Genomic DNA, 24,474 nt, shown 5'->3' with positions numbered 1-24,474 from the left:
GGGAAAGAGTGGTTAGGCGGAGCGGGGTGGTCTACCGTCCCGCATATGGCGGCATTGCAAAAGAGCCGGAAGTGATAGCGCGACCGAAGAAAGGTCTTTCCCCCACCATTCTCACCCTCTAGGACTTCCCTGAGTTCTCGCGATATGTCCCCCAGGCGAGATTTGCCGCTTTTGTCTTGCGGCGGGGGCTTTTCTGACGTTCTCCAAACACGCGTGTTGGGGAGGGGCATCGCTCTTCTTTTCATTATGAAGTGTGTCATTGGGGGCGCCCGTGTCAGAGGTATAGCACCTCAATGCTTTAAGGAGGAAAAAGCAGTTTAATCCTACCAGATCTTCCATCTATCTATCTATCTATCTATCTATCTATCTATCTATCTATCTATCTATCTATCTATCTATCTATCATCTATCTATCTATCTCTATCTATCATCTATCTATCATCTATCTATCTCATCTATCTCTATCATCTATCATCTATCTATCATCTATCTATCATCTCTATCATCTCTATCTATCTATCTATCTATCTATCTATCTATCTATCTATCTATCTATCTATCTATCTATCTATCTATCTATCTATCTATCTATCGTATTTGTTAAGTATTTTTAGAATACCTTGCCAGGCCCACATACGGGCCAAACCTTATTGCCTGTATCAGCCTAATCTAAAGCCATCCACAAGCTGTAGTCACAACTGTGACAACTCATTATTTGTGTAAAAAAAATTTTTGATTCTTTGTTAGCAGTCCAAAAAAAAAATTACACACACACAAACACAAATTGATAATGCTGCACATTTCATTGGCCAAAGCAACTGTATGATGCAGCTTACAGTAGCATAAAATCATAAAATATCCAAGCATTAAAATTAGCAACAATTAAACAAATGTATAGGTAAGCATAACAATCAGAATAAAGTGTAGCCCAAAGGACAATCATGCTAATAAAATGGGGTGGGGGGGGGGAGAGACACATTGTATTACATGATTGTGAAATGCATTTAGTTTATGATATCTATTTTAAGGAAATCTTGGAACAAAATTTCTGCTGAGTTGATTCAGAAATTAATAGAAATCCTGGTTGGGAAGGATCCAAACCGAATATAATTAAATTCCTTGCACGATTTTCAGCTAAACGCAGCTCCCTTTACCTTCCAAAACGGTTTGCATCGTGCAACATTAACTTAACGCCTCTTCCCGAATCTTCCTTGCAGTGTTTGGAAGGGCTCTACACGCCATTTCGAGAATCAGCGATGAATTTTGGATTGACCCCAAGGAAAAAGGAGTGAGTAGATCCTGGATCCAGAAGAAAATAACTCTGGAACTCAGTAATGGGTTCCAGAGAAATGCACTCTACATTACCACGCAAGGGCGAGGCTGCCGGAGCATCCGTTGTTAATTAAGGAAAACCACTGTTTTGCCCAGAAGGGCCTCACTTGGATAGGAGCCTTTGTACCAAGCGCACAAGCTCAGTTGTGGTTAAATGTTGCCTAGAATTTGATGTGCAATGTGCAAACACGCACTTGATATTGGTGCAAAGTGTACAAGGATTTCCACATATTGCAAAATCTAGTGTTTTTCCCCACACCATCTGGAAAATCTTAGCACATTATAACGAAGTTAACAGCTGATTTTGTGTGGTTAGAGTTAGGCTTGAAGCAAACAACACACCTTCCAATGTTACCAGATTGTGCTTGCTTTTTTTTTTGTGCTTATGAGTAGTCATTTCTTCCTATCCACAGCTTTTCCTGAGGACAGTAAATAATTCTAGATCAGCCTATGCCTGTGTCTTCTTTTCATCTGCCTTCTTCCAAAATTATTCCTATGGAAATGCCACTGAACTGAGCCTGAATGGGAACACTGTTCAAGTCGCATGCAAATTAATAATAAAAGTAAGTTTCAACCAATTGGACCAAAAGCTGTTTCAGTGCTAGAAAAATACAGTTCTATTTTGTGAAATACATAGAGAAGCTACGTATGATCAAATGTATACTTTACTCAAGTATATCTTTGATCAGTGTGTACTTTTCTTTGGGGAAAAATAATTATTGCAGGTGGCAAAACTTGAGCTAAAAAGAGAACATTAGTAATCAGAAAAAATGAAATGCTAAAACTATACAAATTACTATGCCTAAGAAAATAAGACTTAAGCTGAACCATACGGATAAGATAGTTGGGTTGCGTACTTTTTGACTGCAAGATGATCCTGCAGTCATCATTTTTCCTCAGGAAATCCCTGCATTAATAGAGATTTTCATTTCAGGCCATTCTGCCTTTGTTTCGATCCTTGCACACGCTGGAAAGAAATGTGGAAAAGTGCAACATTTCTACAGACGTGAGCGATTGCCATATTGTTTTTAAGCTGTTCTGTAAACACGGTAAGTATATGATCTTGTCAGTCTTACATAACCTGAAAGGCAACATTAAAAATGTTGTCAGGATCTAAATAACTCCACCACGCCTTTGCGTTGGGTTTGAGATATTCTGACTGTGGAATTTTCCAAGGAAGTCCCTGTGCTGTCCCCAAAAATTATTGAGTGCCTGAAGGGAGCATGCGGGCTTTGTCTCAAATTAATGAATAGGAAAATGAAATTGTCTGCTGGATTTGAATCCTCTGAAAAACTTTCAAGATAAAAATGGGGTAGCTTCAGTGGTGGGGTTCAGCCAGTTCGCACCAGTTCGGCAGAACCAGTAGCTACTTTTTTGTTGCCCAGGCCCAGAAGAGACTTCCGGAAGCGGCATCCATACAGAGAACGTGTCGTTCACATATTTGAATCCCACCACTGGGTAGCTTACAAAGATGGCTCGCTTACAGCTTAGCACGCTGGGATTAAATCAGTAATTAGCATTTGCTTCAGTTACAGTTATTGAATATGCTACAGATGGGTCAGCTGGCACTATATTTTTAATTAAGTTTTGCTTGCTATGGAAGCCAGTGCTAGTAAAAAAAAATCCTAGCTCTTTCGAAAAATTTAAAGCTATTTTATATGTTGTCCACCAGAGAGCAACAGCTGACTTGTTTAATCAGCGCAGGTCTGCCATGGAGCTGGGTAGCCAATGTTATAAAAAACAATGATTGATTTTGCTATATGAAAAGGTAGTACGCAAAAAAAATTCACCATTTTATTAAGTGGGTTCCTAGGGCAGCTGCTAAATTCAGCAAGCTTCTGCATCCATCCCTTTTTTGCTTTGGAGGGAAATTCTCAAGGCCATTCCCAAATCTTGCTTTCGGAGATAGCGCAGATGGTTCCCCTTTTCTCCTCCACTTACATGGTAGATAACATATTTAGCACACTTCCGATAAAGGAGAATATTTGTAGCTCGGGGTTGAAATATGGGGGTTGGTGTTCTCTGAGCTCGGCTGTTTTCTTGCAGAGGCTTCATGACCCAAACTAGGTAACACCATCAGTGATGGTATTAGCACGCTTCCTTTTTAATCATGCTGAAATAAAAATACGCCAGTCAACTCATTTCACATTAGTTTGTGGTAGCCTGCAGAGACTCTGATTTCATACTATATCCTTTTCCATCAGGTGTTGTGAAAACCCATAGTTTAGCTTTCCAGGAGTGTGAACCTCTTCAAGCTGTGTTTGCAAAACATTTGTGTACCAATGTACTGAAAGTCCAGTCCAGGTAAAATAATAGGCATATTGGCAATTTACCTGTTTTGTTGTGGTTGATCATGTGTGTTGAATTGAATGTGAATGGTAGGTTCTCACCAAAGGGATCTCAGCCTTATTAATCCAGAGACAAAAAGAGAATTTAATAGGAGCTGCCCAATTTGTAAACTGAATTAATTATCCAGGTTTTTGTTCATTTCAGGCAGCTGTCTGACATCTTGATCCATTTTCCGATGTACCAAGAAGAAATAACTTTAGGTGTAACACCAATGAAAGTTTGCTTCAAGACTTATCTAGAGGATGAGATGGGTGAGGATTATGCTTCTGTGGTGGGATTAAAGATACAATTTTGAATTAGATGTATCTTGAATGCAAGACGTTACTGTAAGAAAAATGTCTCTATATGTCCATGACATGGTTTATCACACAATCAAAAAATGTCTTTTAAATATTCAGAGACCAGAGAACTCAAAACCATTTAAAAAAAAACAATAAAGAGTGAAATATATTTTGTTCCTATTCACTTTTTTGTAAACAATAGCCACAATGAAAGAGACGTTCAAAATTACCGATAATGGTCAAATTTCCTACAAATTGATAAGAGCTTATACGTAGGAAGCTTTATCGAATACACATCGATTTTTGTACCAGAATTCAGCATATTAATCAGATCCATGGTTTGTTGTGCTCTGTACTTTTTTTCTGATATTTGGAATAGTTCTGCATTGACTTCTCATATATTATTTTAAGGCATACGGTAGCTGAAAGCTCACCTGGGACCACACTTGGGATGGAAATGGTCACCAGCCCTGTGTTGTACGCTAATCAAACTTTTATTAAGCATTCCAGGAATTCTCAACATACCTGCTTTTTTAAAAAAAAGTCATTTTAATCTCGTACCATTTTTATTTCAACAGAACTTGCAAACGCAACGCATACAGAAATTCATCTCAGTCCTGACGAATTTGAATATTTTCAAGTCGGAGTGGATTCGGAAGTCACATTTTGCCTTAAAGAGCTGCGGGTAATGTGGTTAATTATATCGTCTTGAGTGTAGGGCCTGCTTCAAAGTGAGGAATGGTCCCTCCCCACAAATACCCGCTGGGGTGTCTCATTTGGACAGCAGCATTAGGGAAGGAGGAATAAGGGAGCAAATGTTACTCAGATATTCTTTTGATGTTCTTCTTGCATCCAAGCTCGATATCGCATAGAATCCAGCACTTAATATGCAGCCATGGCTGGCCAAATGTCTCCAGATACCCATGAAATCTGGTAATAAGTGCTACAGTGATAAGCATTAGAATTTATATCTTCTTCTTCTTCTTCCCTTGGAGAGCTGAATTAACTCCCCTCTTTCACTTGTGATTAGGGTCTTCTGGTCTTTGCAGAGGCTCTCGCTGTCCCCGTCGCCATCCATTTTGATGTTTCTGGAAAGTAAGTAGATCTTTTTCCTTTCAAGAAAGCGGTGCCATATTTTACAGCCTGGGTTTTAAAACTCTGAAAGCTTAGCGAGAATAGATTTAAAATCACCTCAAGTGTCCACAAATGCATTTGTACACATGCAGAACTTACGGAATAGAAATACACGCTTCTAAGGATTACCTAGATGCACCGCACAAGAACCACACACACACACTTACACACACGAAGAGAGAAGCATGTGTGCTAATAACATGATGGCACCCAATTAAGGTGTGGAATTTTTTCAGGAACACAGGCTGAGAACAACTGTTTCTTGCCCTGATCCGTAGGGTGTCTGGTTCCCAAGAAAGAGAGACCCCTATTAATAGAAAGATCGAGATATTTTAAGGATGAAAGGCAGGAAATCCGATTCAAAGGAAGGTGCTTTGGGGACAGGTTTCACAAAAGGAAATTTTTCTACTGCAAAGCAAAGGCTCTGCTTTTGCAGCCAAGGATTCCACTGTTGAGGAGGACTTAAGGCGGCACGTGATGGATCTTGATTAGATTGGGATTCCTGGCTTCTTCTTGAAAAACAAAAGGTAGCTCCTTAAGGCTGCTCCCTAAGCCTTGTTGTAGCCCTGATAGGATTTGAAGGCCTATTTTGGCATCATTGCTATTGGGTCATGCTGCAGCCTGAGGCCAATCCTATTTTGCATATGCAAATTGGGGAGCGGGAAAGAGAGAGAGGAGGTAAGAGGTTGCAACAGGAGAGACAGAAGGCAGAGAAAGAGAGGCAAAAGGGTGGGGGAAGATACAAATATTCTCCTTAATTGGTGGGGGGAGAATTTACAGCTTTATTTCATTATTTTGCCATCTTGAGGCTTGCAATCAATCGGTGAATGAAAAATGGAATGTTAGTAGGGAACATTGTTATATCGTGTTAAGATGGATTGGCAAGGGGTTGGGGGAGTTGAAATACGGATGCAATTTAAGAAACGGTTCCATTTCTTCATCTGTTTGGGAGGCGAACCAACCCCCGTGTATACGCAGATTCTAGCCCTCTCTCTGAGCATAGCCTTATTTTTGCATTTCAAGGCCGGTTGCCTTCAGCATTGAGGATACGGTAATAGAAGCCCTGTTTGTGCTGGCCACTTTATCCGATATCGAAAGCTGCACAACGGCTAGTAAACCAACATGCCCTGAACAAGGCCAAAACAGGTAATATAATTTTCAGGCCAAGATTTCTCGTAAAACAGTCCATTTTAGATAAGGGGTCTCTCTCAGCATGGAGAGAGGAGAGGAAAAAGTCACGTTCTCGGGAATGAAGTTACTAGAAAGTTATTTTTGTCTTCATCCAAAGAGTATCCCAAGCAGCCGTGCATATTCCAGGCTCTGCAGGCAGCCAAGTCAAGTCATGCCTTTGGCAGGCCTCCCCACATGCCAGAGCGGAGGTTCAATGAGAAAAGTCCCTGGCGGTGACCTTTGGGGCAAATGACTTGTTTCGTCTGCTCAAACACAGTTACAAATAATCATAATTTAAAGTGCTCCGCATTATTGTTCAGCCAGGCTAGATGGGACTTAAGGCCAAGGGAGACCCCCCCCAAAAAAAGAGCAAATAAGGAAACGGCCAACACTTGATCAGCAACTCACTTAGCAAGGCAACCAAGGGGCAGATGTAACCCTGCCTCCATTTCTCTGTTCCCCGAAGCTAAACAAGACTTTACAAATCTCTTCCCTGCTTAAAATTAAAGGGGGCTGTCAGATCATGCCAACTTCCTGCCCAAATATAGTGCACGCCACGTATCTGGAGAGACGGGAAGATCATCATCTTAGAACAAGGCCCCAAGGATCCCTCTGAGGTCCTCCAGGCCGAAGCTTCTAAAAACAACCACTGGGAGGGAAAAGCATAGCACAGATCCATCTTTATGGCCTTTTAGGGCCCCTGTCTTAGAGAGACGGAATCCAGATGTGGTCAGTTGCAGGAGAAGCGCATCCACAGCTCCCTCGGAGGGCTTTTCCACAGGAGAGGAAGCAACTCATCCCAGCTATAATAAGGTAAAAAAATTCCACCTTTTATGCCACACGCCTCTTAGCTTTCACAGGCAGCCTTGAAGAGGCGCCAGTGAAAGCCGGGAGAAGAATAGAATTCGACCCACCGCTTCTCTCTTCCCAATTAATTGGCTGAAATTGGTTGGAAAAGAGAGTTGCAAAGAACCGAGGTTGGCTTGGCTTTCTGGCACTTAGAAGTCATTCTGAAATTCAACGCGATTCAGCTTTTTTTATCCCACTTTGCTACTGCTACATGCAATTCGGCCTCCCGATGTGCAGAATTTCTAGGCTTGGCTCAAGGTCCCGGGGATGGTTCATTCCCCCCCCTCTTTTTTCCAGTTTCATTCCTTGTTCTTCGGAGCAGTTTCCCCTGAGCAAAGTGACGCCAATTTACTTCACAATCTGGCCGCAGTGAGCGACCCAGAAGAGGACTGCGCCCACGGGCAGCTCTCTCCCACGTTTTAACCGCAGGAAACGTCCATTGGCGAAGCAGGCAAGAAGGAGCCCCCCCCCCCGAGTTTGTCTTGCAGGAAAGCCTACTTTTTGCTTATTTTAGGTACTCAAGTTACCCAAATGGATGCTCCTGCTTCCTAAATGTTGTTTTTGTCTTCCACCTACGGATATTGTGATTTTCAGAATCCTTTAGTCAGTCCGATGTGATTAAAAGGCCTGGGTGTGTATAATATTCAGTGGGCTTCCTTCAATGTGGGAAAAATTGGGCGATCCGTTTTGTAGGTTGTTTAAAAGCCAGGGCCAGTACCGTATATTACAATCAACTTGAAAGCATTTTGGGACCTTTCCCCACAGCAACCAGATGGAGTGTTTTAGAAGGGTGTTCAGCATTCGGTTGTCAAGATGCATTTGGCAGTTTTAGCCTTTCTCGCTGGCAGTTACCCACAGCAACCTAACAAAAGGCAATTAATCACACACTCCTGCTGCCTGGGCGACTTCTTTTAAGATCTGCTCCAGCGAAGAACGAGAAAAGGGAGGCTGGTTTTGAAAGCAAAGTGAAACCAGGAGCACAAAATGGAAAACAATTTCTCTCTAGCAGCAGTAGGCTTTATTAAACTCCCCCAAAATGTTTTTTTGTGTGTGTGGGGGGGGGGGGTAAGACATATGTTCCTTTGCTCCTTCCCCTGAATTCCTCATTGCGCACAGGTTTTTTAAAATTTAATTTTAGTGGCCCACTGTTGCTGAGGACATGACCTCCCAGGAACTACTGGCTATTGTGAAACCAGCAGATATTGTAGAAAAGACCAATATATTCCTTTTATATTACCGCTCAACATGGCCTGTATGAGCAGTGAAACGCATTTTTCGGAATTTGCTTCGTGAAAGAAATTAAAAGGTAGACGTAATGTATATGCTTGGAATAGCTCTTGACCGTTAAGAGGGGCCAGTTTGAGGCTTTGATGAGCTAAATCTGTATTTCCCAACCTTGCCAACTTGAAGATGTGTGGACTTCGACTTCCAGAATTCCCCAGCCAGCATAGCTGGGAATTCTGGGAGTTGAAGTCCACGCATCTTCAAGCCGCCAAGATTGGGACGCACTAATCAATATATATATATTTTATATATATATATATATATATATATATATATATATATATATATATATATATATATATATATATATATATTTAATTGCAACAGACCATGACCTTTTCTTCAGCCACAATTCAAGGAAGCCCCCATATATTGTATAAATACTATATTTATTAAATATCTTTACAATTCTTTTAAATGTATTTACAGATACTATTCTTGCACAAATTATACTCCAGACATTCAATTCACATAATTTAAATTTCCTTTTTTAAGGTAAGTTACAGGTCACGATAGTCTCATTTAACAAGAAAACGGCATCCTCATTAGATAAGCTATCCTTGTCAGGAGAAGGAAAAATAAAATAAAATAAAGACGCAAAAAAACAAAACAAAATACCCAGGTCTGGATTGAGTCCGGTTTTCCATGGAAAAGAGCCATTCCCGTAATTTCTTCTCTTTGCTTTCACTGTGGACGGTTTTTAAATCTCGATCCTTCTGTCCCAGGTGCTGTTTCCCCCCCCCCCATTTGGGTTGGAATTAAGCAGGATCCGGAGGGGCTCCTAAGAAAGCAGAAGGCAACCTTCTGCAGAAGGGGAGGGGGGGGAACTAGGAATCTGCCAAGCCCCCCCCCTGCTTCCAGGAAGAGGCGGGCAACGATGTTCAGGCTCCCACTCCCAGCTTTGGGGGGACAGAGTCACCTCTGCAATGCAGCAGATTTTGAGGACAGAGTGCTAAAGAGAAGGGGGGGCGGCGCAGGGAAAACCTGGCCTTTGCCCACCCCACCCTCGAGAAATCACAGTTTGCTGCCTTTTGGGTAGCTTTGGATCCTGCTGGCGATGCTTTCATTCCCCCCACCCTGAGCAAAGAAAATGGAGCCCAAGAGGTGCCCCCTCCTCTCATTAAGGAGCAGCAGAGCCCCCCCCAAACGGTGGGCATTTTCAAAGGCTGGCTCTGAAGCTGCCCCAATGAATTGGGGAGGTCCCCCCCCAAAAGCAGGTCAAGGGTCTAGCTCTCCTCCGTCAAGGTGTCCCCCGTTTGAAGAGAAGATGGAATGTGGCCAAATCCTAGCCCCAGAGGGCGCCCCGAGAAGACGCACCCACGGCTTGGAGGGCCGGCGGGAAAGGTCGGCCTACCAAGGGCAGGAGACTCGCCTTTTCCTTTTTATTTTTTTTTTATTTTTGTAAAAAAATAAAATTCTTGTGCGCAGACAGCTTTTAAGTTCCTAGGAAGAAATCGGAGTCTTTAGGTTTGAAGGCTCACCTTAAAATTGGGGAGGAGGGAGGGGGAGATCTCAAGCATGCAATAGAATTTGTTTATAATACAGTATTGCCTTTAAAAAAACAGATGGCCAAAAGCTATAAACTCAATGGGAATCTTTGGTGTCCCAAGGGGGAGGAAGGGGGGAAAAAGTCGGACGATGCAAGTTTAAAAATTCAATTTGACCATGGCTAAAAAAATGGTCCTAAGGAACAAATGGCTTTACAGATACTGCTAAGAGTAGAAATTGCTTTAAATTAAACAAAACCAAGCTCCTTCTAAAGCAGCATTTCTCAACCTCGGCAGCTTTAAGACAAGTGGACAACTCCCAGAATTCCCCAGCCGGCATAGCCAGCATAGCATTCTGGGAGTTGGAAGTCCACCCATCTTAAAGCTGCCGAGGTTGACAAACAGTGTTTTAAATCACCTTCCCCTCCGTAGTTAGCTAACAATTACAGAAAGGCTGAAGAGATCAGCTTGATGATCTCTAGAGACCCAGGACAATGGAAAGAACGGTGGGAGAGTTGGTAGCTCCTCAGGGTTTGCTCGAAATAACGAGATGGCGCCCGCAAAACACCAACTCCCTATTAAGAGCCACCTACCCCTCCAGCGAAGCAAGAGAGGCTGCATAAAGACACATTAATATACAATTTCTAGCAGAAGATACTTAGGTCCAGCTGCTTCAGCATCAGAAACAGGAGGGGTTGAAATGGTTTGTACAACGTTACAATGGGCCATATTTTCATATTACACGATTTTCATCATTTCACTGTATGCCACCCTGTATCCGTACCCCCAAAACCGATCAGTTTTATCAAGCTACGTTGTTAAGGCATCTGGACAAAAAAAAAGTGATTTAAAAGAAAACTGGAAAAATTGGTTGGAACAGCTTCTAAAAATGAAATTATTATTTTTTTGCCCGTGATCGTCGCAAATGAAATGCCTGCTAGGAGGAGGATGCATTGAAACAGCCACATGTACACGGTACATGTTCATTATAAATAAAAGCCGGACGCAATTATGCAAATATACAGTACAACCACCAAAAATAATATTTAAAACAGGCTGAGGTAACCTCAAACGTACATTTTTAATAGAATAAACCTGGCAGTAAAAAAAACCCCTTTTGTGAGTTTGTTTGTTTTTTTTAAAAAAGGGAATGTTGCTTTTACTCACCAAGATTATCAACTAAACATCAACATGACCCAACTTGCTCTATAAAACATGGCTTTTCATTGCAAAGGACTTTTGTTTTTCCTACCGGCAAAAACAAAAAGAAAAAATTATGAAAAACTGACCGAGATTTTTATACATACCTCTTAGGCGTTATGTATAAATAAAAACAGCTTTTTTTAAACACAAGCTTAGAAAAATGGGGCAGGGGAAATTATAGCTACTGAGAAATTGGATTGAGTGTTTGTCACTGGGGGGAAAAAAATCTGCGATATTGCCAGTTAAGCAGTTAAGAGCCCTGTAAACATTTACTTTCTTGGGGAATCCTGTACGCAAACTCACCACCAAAATACAAGTGCTGCCCACTCAGGTTTTGCTTATGCAGCCGTGCAACGGCTGCCGGGAGCCCACTCGGCATCGCTGCTCAATCTCCCTCGTTCATCTTCAGACTTCTCTGCGGCTGAAGAGTTTTAGCCGACAACCTGGGAGAAAAACCCAGCTACAAAAGGGCCCCCGTGGGGTCATACCACAGGCCAACATTCCCACTGCTATAACAGTTTAGCACCTTCACAAACACTCTCGCACACGTGCACACAATTCACGACAAGTTGTGTGTTTCAAATTGAGTAACAAAGCTCCTGGCTAATACCATACAGACCAATATTTTTCAACCAGAGCAACTTGGAAGAGGTGCAGACTTCAACTTCCAGAACGCCCCAGCCGGCACCTCTTCAAGTTGCCCAAGTGGAAATGTATAGGAAGAGACCGAAAGGCTCACTACACTTGGAAAGCCTACAGAGAATTCAGTTACAAACACACGTTTTCCAAGGGCAGCATGTACTGACCTTCCACGGGTGAGAATTGGGCTTTCTCTAGCCATGCCTTCTCGGGACCTCATGGAGGTTCTCTTTGCTGATTTGAAACACCCCACCCCACCCCCAAATTAACCCTACGCAGAGCCAATCTGGTGTTCTTGTTTGCTCACCTTTTCTTCAGAGCCATAAGTAAGATTCCCTCTCCAACCCCCTCCCCACCCCGCTTTCTATGCAATAACTACGAGTCGATTTTGAAAGACAGGCTTCAAGTATTGAAAATTCTTCATTTCTTGCTTGGAGGTATCCCCAGGTGTCCTCCAGCTGAGGTTTGGGGCCAGGGGTCTTGACTGCATCTTAAAACAGGCAATGGACGTAATGTGTGATTAGCCACTGAGGTCAGATGCAGAGAGAGAGAATTCCTGCCCGCAGGAAAATAGTCCGTGTGAAGCTGAGTACAGTGGGAGACACACCAGTCTTTAAAAGCTGAGCATTACAGCCGGTCAGTCTGTGTATTCAGCTACTATAGAGAGAAGAACAGTAATGTCATCGGGTTTTCCACCTAAAAAGCAAGACATGGAGAAGTTTTTAGAGTATTATAAAAACGATGTCAAGACTCTGGAAACAGTGCAGAGAGAGCAACAAAGATAGTTAGAGGGCTGGAGGCTAAAACATACAAAACACAGTTGCTGGAATTGGGTATGTCTAGTCTAGTGAAAAGAAGGACCAGGGGGGGATATGATAGCAGTCTTCCAATATTTGAGGGGCTGCCACAAAGAAGAGGGGGGGGGTTTCCAATCTATTTCCCAAATCACCAGAAGGCAGGACAAGAAGCAACGGATGGAAACCAATTAAGGTGAGAACCAACCAAGAACTAAGGAGAAATCTCCTGACAGTGAGAACAAGTAACCAGTGGAAGAGTTTGCCTCCAGAAGTTGTGGCTGCTCCAACACTGGAGGCTTTTAAGAAGAGACTGGGCGGACACTTGTCTGGAATGGTAGGGGGTCTCCTGCTTGAGCAGGGGGTTGGACTAGAAGACCTCCAAGGCCCCTTCCAACTCTGTTACTCTATTCCACGTTTGTAGCTGAAGACTTGGTGCTATAAAACAGGAGGAGCAAAATTAAACAATCCTACCCCCTAAACACACAGCCGGGAAAAGGAAATTTAACCCCCAAAGCGATCAAAATGTATCCACAGCCTCCTCTAAATTCTTTGGGAAATATCTTTTAAGTGCTCCAGCAATTCAAACCTGCCAAGAAATTGAGACAAATCTCCAGGCACGCACAAAAAAAATAATTTAAAAAAATTGAACCATTTGATACGGTGGCAGGTATAAAAATATGCATGCCCAGGTCAAGGTCTCGCCCCATCTTAGCACCCGCATTAACAGGTTCTCTCGTTTCGTGCGCTTCTGCAGACTGAATTCTAGCCAACGCTGCCTTCTGGAGGAAACATGCAGGAGGGCTGACTTCCTCTTCTTCCCGCTCGGCCGCTCTTACCTCTTACGTTCAGTCCATTGTCACACGCGAACTGTGCAAAGGGAGACATGTAATTTGGATCGTAGGCCAGCTCGTGGGCTTGTTCAGCTATACTGCTTGCCGTCTGCTGGATGCTTTCGTAATTTGAGTTCTGGATGGAAGGCGGCAAAAAGAAACTGTGAACGTTTAAAGAGCTTTTGTCTGTTTCACCTACCGCAAGCACACGGTTAATGCAAAGCACTTGTATCGTCTCGAGTCAAAAAGCCAAGCACAAATCCCCATCTTTCTAAGGTTGCAAATTGGAGTGGATCCGATTCTGAAAAGCAGATTTTCAGCTCTCCGATAACCGTCTGTCTGCTTTAGGAATTACAGGGGACGGACAAGAGGAGATTAAAAGATAAACCTGCCCTCAACTTTAAACTTTTACTCGGCTCCCGATTTGAACCCTGAGAAAAGATTCAGAGGGTCACAGACTCATGGAGGAGAGGACCAGAAAATTTTTCCGGTGGAGAAAACCCACCAAGACGATTTGCCCCAAAGTTGCACCCTGTCATTTAACGCCAAAAGGCTGCCAAGGCAACAATGCAATTGTTGGACAAATGTTATCTCTCAGGGATCTGGCTGCGTTTTTAATTTCTCTGCGGTGTCGCCCACTGAAAGCTCTGACCTTGAGTTTTTTCAGCTCCTGGAGGATCATGTAGTCCGGCATGTTGTCGAAGAGTCCGTCTGTGGCCGTCAGGATGATGTCTCCCAGCTGGACATCAAAGGTGGTGCTGTCAGCAGCATCCGGGCTGAGGAAGCACCAAGAAAGCAGAGAGAGAGAGATGTGAAATGCAGGGGGTGGGTGGGTGGGTGTTAAGGCTTAACCTGTGCAAGAGGGGCAGTTCTCCCTACACCAGCAAGATTGTGCAGCCAGCGGAGGCTCCTCCAGTGTGCTGAACCCAGGGCCGCTTACTCTCAGGAAGACAGGCTTTACGTCTGCCAGGACCAAAGCCCCATTTTGCATGGCCTTTGTAGAGAAAGACAAAAGCCGGAAGGCGATGAACCAGGCTGAGCCACTGATGGGAGGCTTTAAAGCCCCCGGGGCCAAGGAGGGCGCTTTGCCCAGCTCAACACTTTGCAAAGACCCCGATGAGGGTCCCCAAAAGGAATCCAAAAGGCTCCCCCTTGAGCAACTCATCACTACAATTTTCCCCTCTCGCTCCCGTTCTCTGCCTGCTGTCTGTGCCCTTTGCAGCCGGGGCTCCTGTGGGACAAAATGTGCTTTTCCACGGCTTCCCTGTCAGAGCTTGGGGTTCTGCCAAGTGGGAGTTCGCGGGGCGTCCAGCACGGCTGGAAACTTTCAACGGGCCTGAAAGGCAAGCGGCAGTCATGTGCCTCCCTTTCCTGGCTGTCAGGAGGTGCCGTCTCACTGCTGGAGTATGTTAGCAGGGGCAGAACCCTTTGCAAAATTTGAGATGAACAGAAGGTCCCTGACAGAACCAGGCAGTGTCACATGACAGCCGTGTTCCAATATTTGAGGGGCTGCCACAAAGAAGGGGGGGGTTGTTGACCTATTCCCCAAAGCCTCTGAAAGCAGGACAAGAAACACCGGGTGGAAACTTATCAAGGAGAGATCCAACATAGAACTAAGAAAGAGAACAATTCATCAGAAGCTGTGGATGCTCCATCCCGGGAGGTTTTTAAGAAGGGGCTTAAAACGACCGTTTGTCTGAAAAGGGATAGGGGGTTGGACTAGAAGACCTCAAAGGTCCCTTCCAGCCCTAGGATTGTATGGTTCCGAGATAGATAGATAGATAGATAGATAGATAGATAGATAGATAGATAGATAGATAGATAGATAGATATAGATAGAAAGAAACATAGGACAGAGGGAGGGAGGGAGAGAAGGATGCAACAGCTTGCCTCCAGAAGTTGTGGGTGCTCCAACACTGGAGGTTTAAGACAAGATTGAATAACCGTTTGTCTCAAATGACACAGGTTCTCCTGCTTGAGCAGGGGGCTGGACTAGAAGACCTCCAAGGTCCCTTTCATCTCTATTATTCCGACAACATAGTTTGCAACCTCATCTCCATCAGCAAGTCAGCAGCCTCAACATTTTGTACTGTTTTTCTCTCACATTCCTGCACCTCCCATCCCTCTGTTATGCCCTCCACCCGGTACAATACGGCATGTACCCGGCGAAAGCCAAACACACTCCCTGCCGTCGTGTCAATATTTCCCTTCACAACACGAAACGGTGGTTTTGCTTTGCAAACAAGTCGCCCGGGGGGAAATAGGAAAGACTGGATCTGATGCCTCGGCCTTTGTGGAGAGAAAGCATCAGGCAAGGCCTGGGTGCGTAGAAAGAGCACCACGCTTTGCGTTTTGACTCCTCACCTCCACAAACTGATAAGTCAGCCGCGGAAAGGGAGGCAAGGAACGTTGACTGAGAATATAGCTCCCCCCGAACACTAACCAAAGAAATTAATGTACTTAAACCAGTTTGTCAGCCTTGGAAGCTTCCAGATGGGTGGACTTAAAACTCCCAGAATTCCCCAGCCAGCAAGGAGTTGAAGTCCACCCACCTGGGAGCTCCCACGACTGACAAGCACTGGTTTAAAGAGCCCCTTGCCACAAATAACCACCTGCCACCACTGGAAGGACGAAAACTCTCGGGAGCGTCAACTCCAGCCAGAGGGAAGCTGAGCTGGAAACGCAGCTATTCCCGAGCGTTCCCGGCAGGCCGTTGCCTCTCCCGCCTGCCGCGCCCCACAGGAAGCCTCACCTGTCGCTGAAGACCACCCCCTCGGCTTCGGGGGGAGCAATGGAGAGCTGGAAGGGACTATTGAAATAGTGCTGCTGTTCTTCCGAGCGGTGGACCACCCGGCCCCCTCGGACCACCAGGAAGCCTGAATCGCCCAGGTTTGCGGTGTGCAGGCGCCGGGTGCGCCGATCCAGGACGACGATGCAGGCCGTGCTGCTTCCTAGGAAGGAGAGGTGGACGTTCAGCTGGTGGGAGACGCTACTCCGGAGTTCCCTGCCACCGCTCCTCTCGCGACCGCTCCAAGCCACCACGGCACTGGGAAAAAGCCACCTAGGGCCGGTTTTCACACAACCGCTGCAACATGCCCGTGGTCAGGTGATCAAAATCAGGACGCTTGGCAAGTGGCTCCTGTTTACGACGGCCACAGGGTCCCGGGATCCCCTTTTGCGGCCTTCTGACAAGCCGAGTCAACGGGGAAGCTGGATTTACTTACTTAACGGCAGTGATTCACTTAAGAAGTGTGGCAAGAATGGCTGTAAAAGGGGGCAAGGCTCACTTAACAAAGGTCTCACTTGGCAAGAGAAATTTGGGGCTCCGTTGTGGTCGTAAGTCGAGGACTACCTGTAAAAGCCAGGCTCACAGTCCGGCTTCTGAAACACGGTTACCAACTACCTTGGAACATAAGCTGGAATGAGGCACGAATTAGGCAAAAAAGTGCCCTAAATTGAGAATTTGGCCGGCTGCTTCCAGCTGAGTTTTAAATCCTCTGCCACCTGCCGTTCTGAAGGAACAGACATTGGTTTCCTCCCTCCGCTCTGGTGAAAGCTGGTATCTGAAGGCCCTTGAAAGCAGGAGCAGAATTCTCCCCCGAACTGACAAACCACCAGCCGGATTCCTTGCAGTGCCGGTCCCGGCCCCCCTTTATTGAGGGTCCACACAGAGGAGGGCCCCCCCGCCCCCGTTCCAACAAGAGCAAAGGCCTTCAACCCACACAAAGCGGGATAAACCCTTGGACAACAGAAGCAGCACCGCCAGTGCAGGAACCAGGTTTTCAGAGATTTTGAGAGATTAAACGACGCTAACGCACATCTCTCGGAGGACAGCCTTGGTGGTCACCCGGGAGGAGGAGGAGACGGCGCAGACAGGAGCGGGCTTTCTCCTTGAGAGGACTATTCCTGGCCGGGGGCTGTTTCGAGGAGGAGCTGGGCCCCCAGACTGCCCCGGATGGCCTGGGCTCCAGGGTCTGAAGGGAGCCAATTCTCCGGCCAGGGCTGTTTGTGAGATGTTTCACGGGAAGGGCAAAGCCTCCTCTTGGGTTTAGCTGAGGGCACTTAAAAATAACCCACATTAAGAGAGAGGTTTCTTGGCAGAGAAGCCTGGCGTCAGGTGAGCAGCAAGCAAAGCCACTACTGGGCCAAAGGTTCCCCATTTCCCTCGCCCAGGCTGGTTCTCGGGATTCAGGACAAAACGGGAAGACGTCGATTGCTTAGGGGAATTGAAGATTTACGGGGGGTGGGTGGGTGGGTGTCCTTCTTCTTACCAAGCAGGGGGGCCTTGTGCTGCAGCAGCTCACAGTAGCTTGTGGTGAGGATCCCCACAGGGTGGCTGGGCACAAACCGTCCTTCCTTTACCAAACGTTCACAAGTGCGCATCAGAGTCCCCGAGAACTGAGACGGGTCGACGCCGTAGTCTCGCCAGCCTCCGACGCCGTCTGCGACCCCTTCGGAAGGGAGAGAGAGAGAGAGAGAGAGAGAAGTCAGCCCTCCAAATACTGGCGTGTTCTGGCTTTATCGCCACCTCTAATTCAAACTACGTTTGTGTATCAGTGATTGCACGACCTCTGTAGAGGCCATACACTAAAGGAGACTTTCTAGCTGCTTTCCCAGTTGGCACCGTACAGCGGGGGTCTCCAAACCTGGCCACTTTCAGACTTGCGGACTTCAACTCCCGGAATTCACTGCTGGCTGGGGAATTCTGGGAGCTGAAGTCCACCAGTCTTAAGGTTGCCAAATCTGAAGACCCCAGCCACCCACGAAAGAATAGCTGAAGGTGCTAGGGTGCAATTAGCTGAGTGAAGAGAGGGGTGATGCGATAGTCGTCTTCCGGTGCTTGAAGAGGTCTCGCAAGGAAAGAGCCTCGCTTTATTCTCCAAAGCATCAACAGCAGGACAAGAAGCAACGGGCAGAAGCTCAGCAGAGGGAGACCCAGCCTGGAAATTAGGAGGAACTTCCTGACAGTGAGGATAATCAGTGGATCAGCCTTGCCTCCATCTCTGGAGGTTTTCAAGAGAAGATTGGCGACCCTTTGTCTGACATGGGACGAGGACTCTTGCCTTGGGGGTTAGACTAGAAGACCTCCAAGGTCCCTTCCAGCCCTGTGATTCCATGAACGCAACAGAGCAGTGTTTCTCAACCACACAACTTTAAGGTATGTGGGCTTCAGCTTCCAGAATTCCCCAGCCAACGCTGCAGTAGAGCAGCAGTTTTTATTGCAAAAGCCCGAAGGAGGAACTGATGCAGCGATGTAAGGACTGCAGAAGTCAAAAGCAAACAGGACCAAGGACAGCCCCCCCACGAACTCTTTTTCTGCAGTTTTTCCACAAAGACGTTCCCATCTCTATATGGCCACACGTTTACAAAATGCAGAATAAAGGGGCAGACACATCCGAGCAGAGAACATCCTAGTCCCAAAGGTAATTCTGAAATAATGGCAGGAATAGACATTACACAGTTTCAGCACCAAACTGAAATAAGGATACTTTGCGTCCCAGAGAACGAAAATGCTTATAAGAAATAACCAGACAGATACGGGAAGGTGGGACGCAGCATTTTCTGGAAAAGCCAGCTGACCGATTGATTTAACACAGGACGAAAAAAATCCAATCTTTTCCTGCAGTTATGAAGATCATCATACAGCATCGTTCAGGAGACTGCATGAGTCACTAATCAGGAAATCTGCTTCCGGCACATCTCCTTTGGAACAAAAAGCCACTAATCTCTGGCCAAAAAGTTTAAACTGATTTATTACATAAAACGAAGCCTGCTAATCTGTAAAGTGCCCTTTATTTATGTTCCCGGCTGAAACAGCAATTAAAGCTGACAGTGGCATGACCCATGTCATCTGCCAATATGTTGCAGCTAACCAGCATCAATCAAACTCACTCCCAAAATAGTCGCAGCCTGGCTGTGTAAAGTTTGTTTCTTCTAGTATTCCCATCAGCACAGCAACGAAGGACCCCCTTCTCTATACCAGACAGCACGAAACCCAATTGCAATGCCTTCCTTCCTTCCCTTTTATTTCTTCCTTCCTTCCTTCTCTTTTACTTCCCTCCCTCCCTCCCTCCCTTTTGCACCAAGGAAATACAAATGTGCTGAACTCAAAAGCTAAGCTAAACCCTCAAACTACAAGCCGGTAAGAATCTCTGCCTCTTGGCTGATCCGAAGCCTCTCAGACTTACGAATGCACAGAGTGGGAAGTCACTGGTTTCCCAAGAACAGAGAAATACGCCTAGTAGATTTTTGCTGTCTGTCTTCTGTCAGTTTCCATGTTTTTGCAATCTGCAGAGAAGGCGGCCGGTGTGGTCCCCGGAGTTACTGCTTATGGCATGTTATATACATGGATTATAATGACGTGGCCAGCTGCAGCGCTGAGCAACCAAAGGCGAAGGAAAAGCGTTGGGGAATCGGCAAAAAGCTCCCAGCGCTCCCAAACTGGCTAGAGCGTTTTTATTCCCATTTGCAAAAGCCGCCGATGACTAAGAAAAAGGACACGAAGCCTTTTTTATGGAACGCTGCAGTGATGCCTAGAAATGGCAACGGGTTATTAAGATTTACTCTCTCTTCCGGCATCAGCCAGCAACCTCCCTCAACTAAATGGCCTACAATTTCTCAAGGATAAGAAAAAGCGGCACTAGAAAAGCAGAGCCGAGGTCGAATACAGAGACATTCAGCCAGGGAGCCTCGGTGCCAAGGTCAGCCGGGCTGAATAATTGACACGGTGGCAAAGTTCAAAGGCACCCCTGGGTGATTTGCCTTTGAGCCTACTGGAATAATCCCTTAATTTGTCCCCGGCTGTCCAAAGGGGACTTCCTAATTTGCAAAGTAAATTGGGCCAGGCTTGCATCAGCAGTCTTCCTTTTTTTTTCATTAAGCAAGGTCGCCCTGATGAAACCAGCAAGGAAATTGTGGAGAGAGAGAGAGAGAGAGGGGGGGGGCAGAGGGGAATAATGGGAAGGGCACGTCCTTCCCCTGTCAAGAGAGGGAGGGGGAGAGCTCCTTGAAGGTGTGTTAAGACAATGGGGCGGACTTCTCAGGCGTGTGTGCCAAAAGGAAATTGTTTTGGTTCACAACTGCCAAAGTCACCTTCTGCTATTTCTAATCGGAGCTAGGAGTTCCCAGAATCCGAAGCCAGGGACTTATTTCAGCTTCTCCTTTGCTGACTTGGGAGCACCAACAATTCAAGGGCAAACACACACTAACAGCCTCTGCCACGCTGCAACCATCGCTCTCTAGGCTTCAGCTCGGTCAACCCGAAGAGGCTTGAGAAGGCAAGGTCTCCTTAGATCAGTGGCACCTTTAAGATGGGTGAATTCCCCTAGGCTGGCTGGGGAATTCTGGGAACTGAAGTCCACCCATCTTAAAGGTGCCAAAGTTGAAAAGCATGAACCCCAGGACATCTCCCTGGCTAAAGGAAATGTTCTTTGAGTAAATATTTCTGATTATTTAACAGGGGAGATACCTCTTGGGCAACCAAGATTCTCTGAAGATGCTGATGCTCGACAACTTCCTCATTCGTTCTCATGAATCAGGCACTTCCTCCATCTTTTAAAAAATGTGTGATCTTTCCAGATGGGCCCACCCGATTAAGATTACTAACTGATCTGGCATGTAGTTTTGTTTTTGTTTTTTTTAAACAGACCTTCTGGAATTTAACTCAGGAGATAAGACTCAGGAGGAGAACCCTAACCTTTGGGGAAATTCTGTCCCCGGATGGAAGGATCACCTTGCAGCATTTTAAAAATGTGTTCCCGGTGATGACAGGAAAAAAAAACCACGCAGAAAAATCTAGTCATCAGGGTGAACAGGCTTTCTTTCCCCTCTCACCTAGAAAACTGATTTGCCCTTGACCACCAAAATTTGAGACAATACATCTCCTAAGTCCACATGTTTGCAAATATGAGTGAAGGTATTATGCATGCAAATGTGTGTTGGTTTTAATCTATCTAAAGCCAGCCTGCCACCCTTCAAAATTTTAGGACTTCATGTCTCCAGGACCTTTGGCTGTAGAAACGGAGGATCAGAGGCCACTTTGCAAGTAAAAGGATTTGGGCCTTGGTTCGGTCTCATGCATAGTGCAACTCCTTGAGGAGGGTATTTTACAGATCACACTGATTACACAACAGGCAAAAGTTGTGTGTACTTTTTTTTAAACTGCTGGTCAAACAAGGTCATGGCTTGGAAGTTGGGCCAACTCCAGGTGTCCATGCAGGTTTTCCCCCTAGGAGTAGCTCATCTGACTTTCCCACACCCTTCCCCAGCTAACAGAGGCTTTCCAAGGAGAAAGCCAAGGAATTTTTGCCTTGCTCACTCCTACCACCGAAGGGGGGGGGAGAAAGAGAGAGAAAAAATCAGAGCAACTGGGCCTAGATGGAAAAAGAAACAGGCAAAATAAGGCAAATTTTTGGCTAAAGACACTCCGAAAGGATCAAAACGTCCAGGGTGCCAAAATAAACGATGTGTCATCAGCTGCATTTGAGAAGCATAAATTAAAGACATCTCAAATAGGAAAACATGGAGCTGCGGATGGCAAGAAGGGAAGGGGTCAAGCCAGGACACCAGGAAAAGCAGAAAGGGGGGGGAGGCTGCCATGAGGTACCCTCCCCACAAAAAAAATACCCCAGAGACATCTAACCGAGAAATGACAGCTGCAACCTGAATCCTCCTTATTGTGGGCTTTGGGCTGGAATCAAGAAATTGCCACCTTTACCTCAAACCCCACCCCCCATTCCATCTGCAGCACCTCCTGGCTGAAAGAAAATCATTGGGATGTGTGTGTGTGTGTCTGTGTGTGTGTGTGTGTGTGTGTGTCACAAGGCATCAATATCACACCATTCACAGAACTCCCTGTGGATTGTAGAGGCTGGCTGAGCTAGGACTCAATCTTGGCTGAAAAGCAGGCACGAAACACACCAATGTTAACCTCAAAACCCACAAAGTTGCTACAGTGTGTGCCAAAGTTTTAAAACAGGCAATCCTTGACTTACAACAGTTTAGCGACTATTCAAGTTACAAAAGGCAACAGGGTTTAAAGCAGAATTCCCTCTCTACTGCGCTTGAGGGAGCAGACGATTTGCAAATCAGGTCCGGCAGCGCCATTAATCAGGGGAGGTGCAGCCCTCAAACGCAGTGCAGAACCAGGATGAATCACAGCAAGTTCGCTCCGGGTTCCTCCCGCCTTCCCATCACGCATGGCCCAGGCGCCTCGGCAGAAAGCAAGCGCTGCACACACAGCCTACTCCGTTTCAGCAGAATGAAGAGCATGCAGGTCACAGGTCAAGGTCTCCGTCTCCTGGGGCCTTCTAGCCCAAACCCAGAGGATAAAAAAATAATAAACTGAAGCAGCAACCTGCCCTGTAGGATCTTTGTTCTGCAGCGTTTCCCGGCTGGGAAGCCCAGCTGAGAGCAACGGGTGCCTTTCTTTAGTGTTTACTCACTGCTTAAGGCTACCAGGGCGACGTTAACCGAACACATTTCAGACACAGGAGGAATGGCCGCCATTAAACATACCTCCCGACACTGTAACCTGGAATCCGCTGTTCTCTGAAATGCCTGGAGGGGGTCCTGGAAACCCACCCAGCCACCCAGGGGAGCTGCAGTTTCCTTTTGCTGTGGCTGCCCATCTGGAGAGAGACCCGGTTTGACCTCTGGCACCCCACCCAATGTCACGGGGGCGTCTTTTCACCTTTGCCCCTGGCCAGGACCCCAGGTGCAGGGAGGGAGGGACGGGCGGCCTCTTCTGCACAGGGCCAGCCTAGGGCTCAAGGTTAAGGGTGAACCCCCCCCCCACACACACACACACTGGGCTTCAGACAGGCAAGAGAAGGCAGGACCGGGAAATGCGGGCGCTGCCCTTTTGCTTCTGCTCCTCTTCAGGCTCTGCCAGGGAGCAAAGAAAAGGGGCGCCGGGAAGCTCAGCTCAGCGGCTGCCAGCTGGGGGCTGCAGGAGGGGCTGAGCGGGCCCTGGCTGGGCACCAGGTGGAGCTTCAGCGGTGAGGCAAGTGGCAGCAGCGCAGCCTGGATAGGCAATTAACCGGCTCTTCCCAGCGCCTCTAGATATGCAATCTGGACGGCCCAGCAACTGCTACCTGGGGCTGCTCTTTCTGAAGGCGGGAAGGAAGGAGGGAAGGGGGAATGGGGGAAAGGAAGGAGGGAGGGAGGGAAGGGAGCGAGAGAAGGAAGGAAGGAAGGAAGGAAGGAAGGAAGGAAGGAAGGGAGGGAGGGAGGAAGGGAGGGAGGGATGGGGGAAAGGAAGGAGGGAGGGAGGGAAGGGAGTGAGAGAAGGAAGGAAGGAAGGAAGGAAGGAAGGAAGAAAGAGATGGAGAAGGGAAAAGAGGGAGGAAGGAAAAAGGGAAAGAAAGGAGAGAAGGGGGAATGGGGGATGGAGGGAGGGAAGGAAGGAAGAAGGAAAGGGAGGGAGAGAGGAAAGGAAGGAAGGGAGGGAGAGATGGAGAAGGGAAAAGAGGGAGGAAGAAGAGAAGGGGGAATGGGGGGACGGAGGGAGGGAAGGAAGGAAGGAGGGAGGAAAGGGAGCGAGAGAAGGAAGGAAAGAAGGAAAGGGAGCGAGAGAAGGAAGAAAGGGGGGGAGGGAGAGATGGAGAAGGGAAAAGAGGGAGGAAGGAGAGAAGGGGCAACGGGGGGACGGAGGGAGGGAGGGAGGGAGGCCCAGGCAGTCCGGGGGCCCCTTCCGGCCCTCCCCCCACTCACCCAGCACATCGGCCGTGCGGTGCCGGGCCACGAAGCAGGCGTCGTCGCCGTAGCACATGCCCTTCTTCAGGATGCCCTTGCGGAAGTCCTTGCCGAAGCCGCAGCTGGCCGTCACCAGGCTGTAGTCGCGGGAGTCGGTCTGCGAGAGGCCGCCCAGCACGGCGCGGGCCACCAGCCGCCCGTAGGAGAGCACCGAGAACATGGCCGCCCCGCCGCCCCTCCCGCCGCCCCCGCCGCGCCCCCGCCAGAGTGGGGGAGGGGCCGCGACCCCCTCCCCGAAGGCGCCGCGCTGCGAGGGGGAGCCGGGCGGGGGCTCTGCGCGGCCTAGCGCTCTCGCTCGCCCGCCCGCGCTCAGGCGCTCACGGCCGGCGCCCCGGCTCGGGGGAGCCCCGCCGCCATCGCCCGC

The 24,474-nt window shown here is 47.1% G+C and overlaps 2 protein-coding genes across 2 annotated transcripts; one reads left to right on the top strand and one right to left on the bottom strand.

Annotated features, from left to right (window-relative positions):
* Positions 1-246: 246 nt before the first annotated feature.
* RAD9B (RAD9 checkpoint clamp component B) lies at positions 247-8,031 on the top strand (the record flags this gene model as incomplete). The annotated part of the gene is made up of 11 exons (XM_083373884.1): positions 247-280; positions 1,218-1,288; positions 1,746-1,895; positions 2,267-2,381; positions 3,537-3,636; positions 3,826-3,932; positions 4,541-4,647; positions 4,993-5,057; positions 6,120-6,242; positions 6,962-7,079; positions 7,413-8,031. The coding sequence occupies 11 exons, from the start codon at positions 247-249 to the stop codon at positions 7,536-7,538; spliced, it is 1,116 nt and encodes a 371-aa protein (XP_083230010.1). The 3' UTR covers positions 7,539-8,031.
* A 672-nt stretch (positions 8,032-8,703) lies between these two features.
* On the bottom strand, positions 8,704-24,474 carry PPTC7 (protein phosphatase targeting COQ7). The gene is made up of 6 exons (XM_083373352.1): positions 24,069-24,474; positions 17,627-17,806; positions 16,108-16,306; positions 14,008-14,131; positions 13,362-13,491; positions 8,704-12,424 (listed from the first exon to the last, which is right to left on the bottom strand). Exons 1-6 carry the CDS (start codon positions 24,268-24,270, stop codon positions 12,366-12,368), a joined length of 894 nt encoding a protein of 297 aa, XP_083229478.1. The 5' UTR covers positions 24,271-24,474; the 3' UTR covers positions 8,704-12,365.

Source organism: Vipera ursinii, assembly GCF_947247035.1.
Source record: "Vipera ursinii genome assembly, chromosome: 14".
Classification (NCBI taxonomy): domain Eukaryota; kingdom Metazoa; phylum Chordata; class Lepidosauria; order Squamata; family Viperidae; genus Vipera; species Vipera ursinii.
The sequence above is the reverse complement of the archived record's forward strand: the minus strand, read 5'-3'. Positions and strand labels throughout refer to the sequence as shown.

Coding starts and splice junctions, on each gene's coding strand:
- PPTC7 (XM_083373352.1), bottom strand. CDS start 24,270: ATGTTCTCGGTGCTCTCCTACGGGCGGCTGGTGGCCCGCGCCGTGCTG. Junction 16,307..17,626: donor GCACAAGGCCCCCCTGCTTG/GTAAGAAGAAGG, acceptor TCTCCTTCCTAG/GAAGCAGCACGGCCTGCATC. Junction 14,132..16,107: donor GGGGTGGTCTTCAGCGACAG/GTGAGGCTTCCT, acceptor GTGCTTCCTCAG/CCCGGATGCTGCTGACAGCA.